Source organism: Alexandromys fortis, unplaced genomic scaffold (assembly GCF_014885135.2).
Source record: "Alexandromys fortis isolate MF-2015 unplaced genomic scaffold, M_Fortis_MF-2015_v1.1 scaffold_6, whole genome shotgun sequence".
Taxonomy (NCBI): domain Eukaryota; kingdom Metazoa; phylum Chordata; class Mammalia; order Rodentia; family Cricetidae; genus Alexandromys; species Alexandromys fortis.
The window spans coordinates 8,506,157-8,514,714 of NW_026067902.1; the positions used below are offsets into that span (position 1 = coordinate 8,506,157).

Genomic DNA, 8,558 nt, shown 5'->3' on the forward strand with positions numbered 1-8,558 from the left:
ATATATATATTAGTATACTTGCACCTAGCAAATGCCCACAATGTGCCTAACCCTGTGCTAGGAGAGCACCAAGAACACACACATGAAGAGAGAAGACAGCAGCCACCAGCAAGGCCAGGTGGCCTGATGCTTGCCTGCCAGGTGAAAACCTCAAGAGGAACTTAGGACCTTTTCTGAGGGAAACAATCAGACTGCAATTCAAGATAACACTCAAGTTAACAAGATAGTAATTTAAAAATATTCCCACTTTAGTATCTATACATAGAATGGCCTTGCCACAAAACCCTAAATACTTATAAAACATTAACTAATCATGTGATTAAATATATCACCTTTTCCCAATATCTAGCTTCTAAATGGTCAATTCTTCCAAATTCCAGAATATCATTTTTGTATTTTTCCTAATACAAGTAATTTAACCAAAAATTTGAAAACCTAAGCTAATATATAAACATTATAGTATTTAAATAGTTTTAGGGTTTATTTAACTTTGACTTTCTGGGGATTTTGCTTTGTTTTCGAGATAGAGTTTCTCTGTGTAACAGCCCTAGCTGTCCTGGAATTCATTTTGTAGACCAGGCTGACCTCAAACTCACAGAGATCCACCTGCCTCTGCTTCACAGAGTGCTGGAATTAAAAGTGTGTGTCACCACCACCTGGTAGGATTTATAAAACTTTGAACTTTAAAGGGGGAAGCAGGAAGCAGTAATAACTTATGGGATCTGCATGGTGACGCAGTAGATCAGCTGGCATTTAGAAGGCCAACCCACCAGAGATTTGTATATCTTGTGGAGGTTAAATCCACAGTGCTTTGACTGGCGGGGCTGTCTAACTGCAGACTCTCCTGTGTGGGAGCATGTTTCCCTGCACTGTGTTCCTCACATCGGGCACAGTTTCCATGTTCTGTTAGTAGGATGACTTTTCCCCAAACTGTGTATACCGACATATAAAAAAAGACAGTCAAACCTTTTGTCTCACACTGCAATTAAAAAAACAAAAACAAAAAACAAAAAACTTAGAAGCCTGTTCTCTCTAACTAATCCCCTGACAGGATGATTTGGCCAGAAGGAGGTCCTTGCGGAGAGAGCACAGGAGGAACTTCACAGAGCAGAAGTGCAGGTGTCTGGCTCTGCTAGCTCTAAGTCCTTCAAAGATTCATGATGAATTGGGGCAGTATGGCAGGTGTCTGTCCTTGTTATATCACAGTCCTTCAAGAGAGCAACAGCACCTGACTAACGATGTCTAGGTATGATTACTTACACTTAAGAAACATAAAATAATATACATATTCTTTGCCTTTTTCTTAGCTCTAGCAAAGGTTTAGTTTTCTCCCTTTATAACCTGTAGTGGCTACCTTAAGAGATGGCCAGAACCTCCCCATCCCTGCAACTAGCTGATAAGGTCTGCTATGTATCGTCAAAGAGTGCCTGTGTCCCTGAGAATTTTCCTTGTAATATTTTATTACTAACAAGTTGTTAATGAAAGGATGTGTACATTTCCTTGGAAATTTGTAACAGTGGAAGAAATAAGATTGAAAGAGTAAAAAATGTAGAAGGGGGGCACTGGAGAGATGGCTAGAGGCTAAGAGCACTGGCTGCTCTTTCAGAGGTCGTGAGTTCAATTCCCAGCAACCACATAATGGCTCAATAACCATCTGTAATGAGATCTGGTGCCCTCTTCTGGTGTACAGGCATACATGCAGGCAGAATCTATATACATAATAAATAAATCTTTAAAAAAAAAGAATGTAGAAGGATAAAGAATGTAGGAAAATGAAGAAAAAGAAGAGAAAAGAATGTAGAGTAATTAGAACATGAATGAATTGGAACAGAGGTGTGTAATAGAGAATTGGAATTGGAATTAAAATTGAGACAGAGAATTAAGAGCTAAGAAATTATAGACAATTAGGGCAAGAAAATTAGAATTAAAGCAGAACAATAGAGGTAAGACTGGAACTACAAACATGTGATCCTTTCCCTCAAATCAGAATCATCCTAAGATCCCTTTCGCTATGCCGAAGAAACCTAACCGAACCCTGGAAGAAAGTCAGCAGAGCTGGTCTCTGCTGGCTTCCAATAAAAATAATAGCAGCAAAATGAGAAAAGTTAACATCAGCAGGCTATTTAGTTTCTCAACCTTTAAAGCTCACTTTAAAGTGAACAAGTAAAGGGATCATTCTGTGTGTCCTTTATGGTAAAGGCTGTATCTGAGGAAGGCACAGTGCTGGGATCGGAACTCTGCCAGGTAAGAAATCTACTACTGGGCTACAGTCCCAGTCCTCTGACTAGACTAAGCTTGCCTGGGGCAGATGGACAAGGAGCTCTGCTGATCAGAAAGGTGTTCCTAAGCACACACTTTGACGCAGAGCAGACTTGAAACTCATTATGTCTCCACAATCTCTTTGGCCCTGTTCCTTTTACCGTATCCTGTGCTTAAACTGATCTCTCTCCTTTTTTCTCCCCAAACCTCTTATCATTTAGATACAACTTTTAGAACATTGATATAAAAAAGAATATAAGATGTAAGACAGTAACACAACCTTAGCTTTCTAGTTACCTGTTGTGCAAGACTGCTGAGTGGCCAAATCTGTTGACATCATGATGGAGATCAGGTCTGGGAAGCACTGACCACCGGTCACAAGCTAAGGGCAAGAAAAATACATTTCAGAAAAGACTGTCATTTGTAGTCAACAGGAATTGACAGTCTTCGGAAAGAAGAATGCAGGCCAAGTGTGGTGGCATAACCTTTGATCCCAGCACTCAGGAGGCAGAGGCAGGAGGATCTCTGTGAGTTCAAGCCAGCCTGTCTGCACAGTGAGCTCCAGACAGTCAGGACTACAAAAAGAAACTCTGTCTCAAAAAAAAAAAAAAAAGACAGAAAGAAAAGAAACAAAGAATGCAGCAAACAGCCTTATAAAATATGCTTTTCTTCCTTTTTAGTTATACTATTTATGTGTAAAGGACAACAACAGAAGTAGCAGCAACATTTCAAGGCATGAAATAAAAGCACTGCACAGAGATACTTCAATGAATGTATGCAACTCCCACGGCAACCCCTGTGATTGTCACTACTCTACTGTTTGCCTTTTTATCCACCAGAACGTCTGCTTTAGTCTTGAATTTTTTCTTCTTTGTGGTGCTAGGGATCAGACCCAGGGCCATGTGTATGGCAAGTAAGCGCCCTACTGCTGAGGTGCGTCTCCAGCCCGCCAAGATATTTTCTAATTTAAAATTTTTAATGCAGCCAGGCAGCGGTGACTCACACTGTTAATCCCAGCACTTGAGAGACTCGGGTGTGTGATCTCTGTGAGTTCAAGGCCAGCCTGGTATATAGAGCAGATTCTAGGACAGCCAGGGCAATACAGAGAAACTTGTCTTGAAAAACCAAAAATAAATAAGCAAATAAATAAAGTTTAATGCTGGGCATGAAGTACACACCTCTAATCCTAGCACTAGGGGAGGTGGAGACAGGAGGATAAGGAATTCAAGGTGAGCCTCAATTACAACTACACAGCAACTCTGAGACTTCAAACAGAGTAAAATCTTGTCTCAACACACACACAAAGAAAAGGGGGAAAAGGCAATTTTATAATCAATGAAGCTTAAGTTGGCAAAACACAACGGTTCACAATTTTTGTTATTTTTGTTTGTTTTTGAAGACAGGATTTCTCTGTGTAGCTCTAGCTGTCCTGGAATTTTCTCTGTAAACCAGGCTGGCCTCCAACTCAGAAATCCACCTGCCTCTGCCTCTGCCTCCCAAGTGCTGGAATTAAAAGCGTGCACCACCATGCCAGGTTCACAACTGTTTTCTAGTTGTCTCTATACTGAATTGTTTAATCTTTTTTTTTTTTTTTTTTTTTTGTTTTTCGAGACAGGGTTTCTCTGTGGCTTTGGAGCCTGTCCTGGAACTAGCTCTGTAGACCAGGCTGGTCTCGAACTCACAGAGATCCGCCTGCCTCTGCCTCCCAAGTGCTGGGATTAAAGGCGTGCGCCACCATCGCCCGCCTGAATTGTTTAATCTTAACCATGGGAAAATATAGGTGGAAAATAAAAACAATTCTATTAAACCTTATGTAATGCCTCATCTTTCCCTGGTTCCCTCAGATCTCTTGATTTTTCCCTCTGCATGGCTCTTGCTCCAGTTTCTCTGGTGGATGGTCACGTCAACTGCCACTGCAGAACCTGCTCATGTTCACTGTCTCACTCTGAAGACAGCAAATGCAGGCTCTCAATCCAGCCACACCTTCACTCAGCTTCAACAGCAGCAGCCTTCCTGCTAAACCTCAGCCCTATCTTCCTCACAGGGAGAACAGACCCTACCTAGTCAGCCTTGCCTCTTTCTCTGGGACCACAGTATAGCAAGATCCCTGGACCTCTTATCTCCTCCCCCAGAGATCTTTCCTCTAACTCATTAGTTTTTGACCTCTGTCCTTACAGCCTCCAACCACCCTGCAGCTTTCACCACAGCATGCCCAAGGTTATTATTTCTGTCTGCCCAGCACCTGCTCATTTCTCTGCTTCCTCAACTTGAAGGAAAGTTGACTTAATGTATCCATCATTCTCAACTTAAAAGCTCAGTGGCGGGCTGGAGAAATGGCTCAGAGGTTAAGATCACTCACTGTTCTTCTAGAGGTCCTAATTAAATTCTCAGCAACATTGCGGCTCACAATCATCTATAATGAGATCTGATGACTTCTTCTGGCATGCAGGCATACATACAGTCAGAACACTATATATATATATATATAATGAATCTTTAAAAAAAAAGCTCAGTGTCTAGCACAGCCATATTTATTAAAGAACAAAGACCTAGGGCTAGCAAGATGGCTTAGCAGTTAAGAACACTCACTGCGCAGCTCCAGAGGATTTGTGTGTAGTTCCAGCACCCACATCTCAGCTCATAATTCCAGTTCCAAAGACCCCAATGCCTACTTTTGGCCTCCAGGGACACTGAACACACAGTGTACTTAACATACACGTAGGCAAAATACTCATACATATAAAATAAAAATAAGCAAGATTTTTAAAAATGAACACCTGATCTAGACTAGTCAAAATCACAGAGACGATCAGAATGTGATTTCAAGAGGCTGGAGTGAGGATGAAGAGAGGGACTATTACTTAAGGGCATGCAGACGGATGGTGATACGGCATGAATATACTTAGCTCACTTAAACCACTTATGACGCTAAGGTGGTAAGTGTTATTATGTGCATTTTGCCACAATAAGAATAATTTTTAAAATTGAACATCTAGCCAGGTGTGGTGGTACACACCTTTAATCTTAGCTCTCAGGAGGCAGGGGCAGGAGTGTCTCTCTGAGTTCAAGATCAGCTTGAATAGTAATAAGCTCCAGGCCAAAGCAGAAACAAAAACAAAAGAATATCTGATGGTATTTATATAAACGAACATTAGATGTTTATTTTCATCTATGATGATGAAAATAAATAGATGAAATCTATAGATTTCATCTATAGTGATGAATAAATCAACACTGCCCCCTTCTGGTCACAGATACATCCACATCAAAAGCATGTGTGAAGACAGGTTTCTAGAAAATGGCACATAGCTAATGCATACCTCATCAAACTTAACATGACGCTTGTGGTTACAACTACACACTACTTCTACGTAAGGCAGTTATAAGAAAGGAGATACCAGTTAAATCAGTCTTAAAAAAAAAGAATCCAAGCAATTAACAAAAATGATTTTTAAAAGAATTTAACGCAGTTTAATGTAAAGTAATGCTTTTCAAAACATGTATAACCTTACTCAAATAAATATAAATTCTACTACTTCTTTAATTTTTAATTTTATTTACTCATTTTTTTCATTCACGTTTTTCAGGACATGGTATCTCTGTGTAGCTCTAGCTGTTACAGAATTTGATCTGTTGACCAGACTGGCCTCCAACTTAGAGATCCACTGCACCCCAAGTGCTGGGGTTAAAGGTGTGCACCACCACTACTACCTGACTGGACTTCTTCCAAATAGAGCCGTTATTTTAACATCAATCCTCAACGCTGCTCACAGGCAAAGAAAATACGCCTGAAGCTAAAACATCTTTGGAAAACTTACCAATGTCATAGGCCATAAAGTCCGAGGAGAAGCATTTGGCGCCATGGCTCATGGACGTGTCGTTGTGTGTGTTCCCTCCAAACACCAGCATGGTCCCACTCACTATCACAGCTGTATGCAAGTAACGGAAAAATCGGCTGTCCTTAAGAATGGTCCTTTTGAGTTTATTTAAAAATAATAAATACAAGGTTAGTTTTAGAAGAATACTTATCTATCTGCCAATTTACATGTATAACTTTATAACTTCGGCATCAAATGTGTAAAACCCCTATATATAAGCCATTTACTTAAAAAATTCATAAAAGTCTGTAAGAATTTTAGGAAACTATAAGAGACTTAAAATGTTCACACCCTATGGCTCTATAATTCCAGTTTCCAGGTAAAAATTACATAAAATTACAGATCAAAATTTATGCTTAATATTTTATTAGTAAGGCAAAAGCTAGAGATCAGACCTTCAATTGTATAGGCTGAGAGGTGTACAGCCACTGAGGACAGTGGTCTCCATGACAATGAAAATTACACCCACAGCATGGTCTCTGGTGCATGTTGAGAGACAGTAAGCGGGGGGAGTCAAAGGTGGAGACCCATGTTTTATAATTATTTCACAACTCAAATTTATTTACATTTGCTAAAAGTACAGGCTGCACTACAGCTCAGAGTGAGGGAAATTATCAGGTATGAGCTCATTCTGTTTGACGTTTCAAAGGATAAAACCAGCAAAGGACCCCAACAATGGCACTTTGGTCTTCAAGACAAAAGTTAAACAGTATATTGACTGATGATGGTGCAGGCCACTCATGTGTAAAGCCCTGGGTTTGGTTCCCTAACACCAAAAAGGAAAAAAGAAAGGACATGCTTTTTAAGTCTGTATAAAATCAGCACAACTCTACTCCTGAGAATTCTGGAGAGAGGAATCTATAGTAGAATTCAGTGGATAAGAACTGGAATCAGTCCACAACACTAAGCACTTTCTAACTATCCTAAGAACAGAACTATCCTAAGAACAGAAAAGACAGAAACAAAATAAATACTAGGCACTTTTTACTGTATTTATTTCCTAACTTTGTTACACACAATGCTGGACAGACTCTAGGCCACCAAGGGAAAGCTCTAGGAAAAGCACCCACCACATCTGGGTATTCACATCATATCTGTAGAGGTCATCTGCAAGCCGGTATTTATTGGCACTGAAAGCCTTGTAGCCACCATGAACATACAGGGCCTTGGTCCTGTGATCATAAACACTGCTATGACCATAGCCCCCTTGCACAAGAGCTCCCTGAGTATGCAGTATACTCCATGTGTTCTTTTCTGGAAAAGAAAAGAAAAAACAGTTAAAGTCAATGTTGCAGTCTTCTCTTCTTACTAAATATTAAATAATTTAAACTATTTAAACATTAGTTTAAAGTCTAAACAGGTTAGAGCAAAAGAAGAAAGTTCAGGCTACACTTTCATCTTATTTATAATGAAGGGCAGCTAGCCAGGCCTGGCCAGTGCAGGCCTAGAGTCCCAGGTACTAGGTAAATGAGGCAGGTGGATGACAAGTTCAAGGCCTGCCACAACACCTTAGTAAGACCTCATCTCAAAAGAAAAGGTTCTGGGGACATACCTTAGTGGCAGAGTTGGTCTAACACAAGGACCTTGGGTTCAATCCCCAGTACAATTAAAAAAAGGAGGAGGAGGAAGCAGGATTATTATTAGAGAGCATAGTAAAGCACAATGATATGAAAGAAGTGGTGTTAGGGGGCACTGGATGACAAATGTTTAAGTAGTGGAAAATGGGGTGTGGGAAAAAGGAGGAACAAGAGCTGGGTTAATGAAAACGAAGGATACATGGAGAAACCTTTATTAAAAGCCTGTAAGGTTTTTGTTAACTCAAAATCTCAGTGCCAGTCACAGGCTACCTCCCTACAGGTTACTACTTTGAGAGGTATCTGAAATAATATAGGCTATTGCCATGCTTTTGGTTGCTCACTATAACTACATGGTAGAATCTTACTGCTGAAGACACTGCATATTTTGGTTGTAGGATATGAAGAACCAATCTTGAACAGACCAAGAAATGCTGTCCTTGCTGGCTAGCTGTCACAGTAAGGTATGCAAGCTACTGATGGAAAGAAGCTATTTATGGTCTTACCCAATGCTGGACCCTGAATTCTACAATACTGACTTGAAAAGCAAAGATGTACCCTCTGATGCAATAGTGACAAGACCATCAAAGGTGAGTAACCATCAGTCTCTCAAATTAGATTTGAGGGCTACTCCACAGGAGGAAATTCATGCCTGATACAGTAAGCATGACCAAAACGCATGGCTAAGGAAGTCACAGACTAAAGAGAACATATAGATTTGGTTTTTCTCAAGTCATATTGTCAAATGCTCTCTGAATAATCATTGTATGTATGTAGGGAAATCTGTGCTACTCTGAGCTGTGGTCAAAGAAGCTTCTTAATGCCGGGGGGGGGGGGGGGGGGGGGG

At 40.4% G+C, this 8,558-nt stretch overlaps 1 protein-coding gene across 1 annotated transcript in view; it reads right to left on the minus strand.

The window, feature by feature from the left end:
* Window positions 1-8,558, minus strand: part of Atrn (attractin) — a 137,898-nt gene that overhangs the window by 78,081 nt on the left and 51,259 nt on the right. Inside the window, exons 8-10 of the mRNA XM_050132193.1 lie at window positions 7,208-7,391; window positions 6,078-6,232; window positions 2,557-2,641 (exon numbers count right to left, since the gene is read on the minus strand). Of these exons, the coding sequence (XP_049988150.1) occupies window positions 2,557-2,641; window positions 6,078-6,232; window positions 7,208-7,391 (424 nt within the window). The remainder of the gene's footprint in view (window positions 1-2,556; window positions 2,642-6,077; window positions 6,233-7,207; window positions 7,392-8,558) is intronic.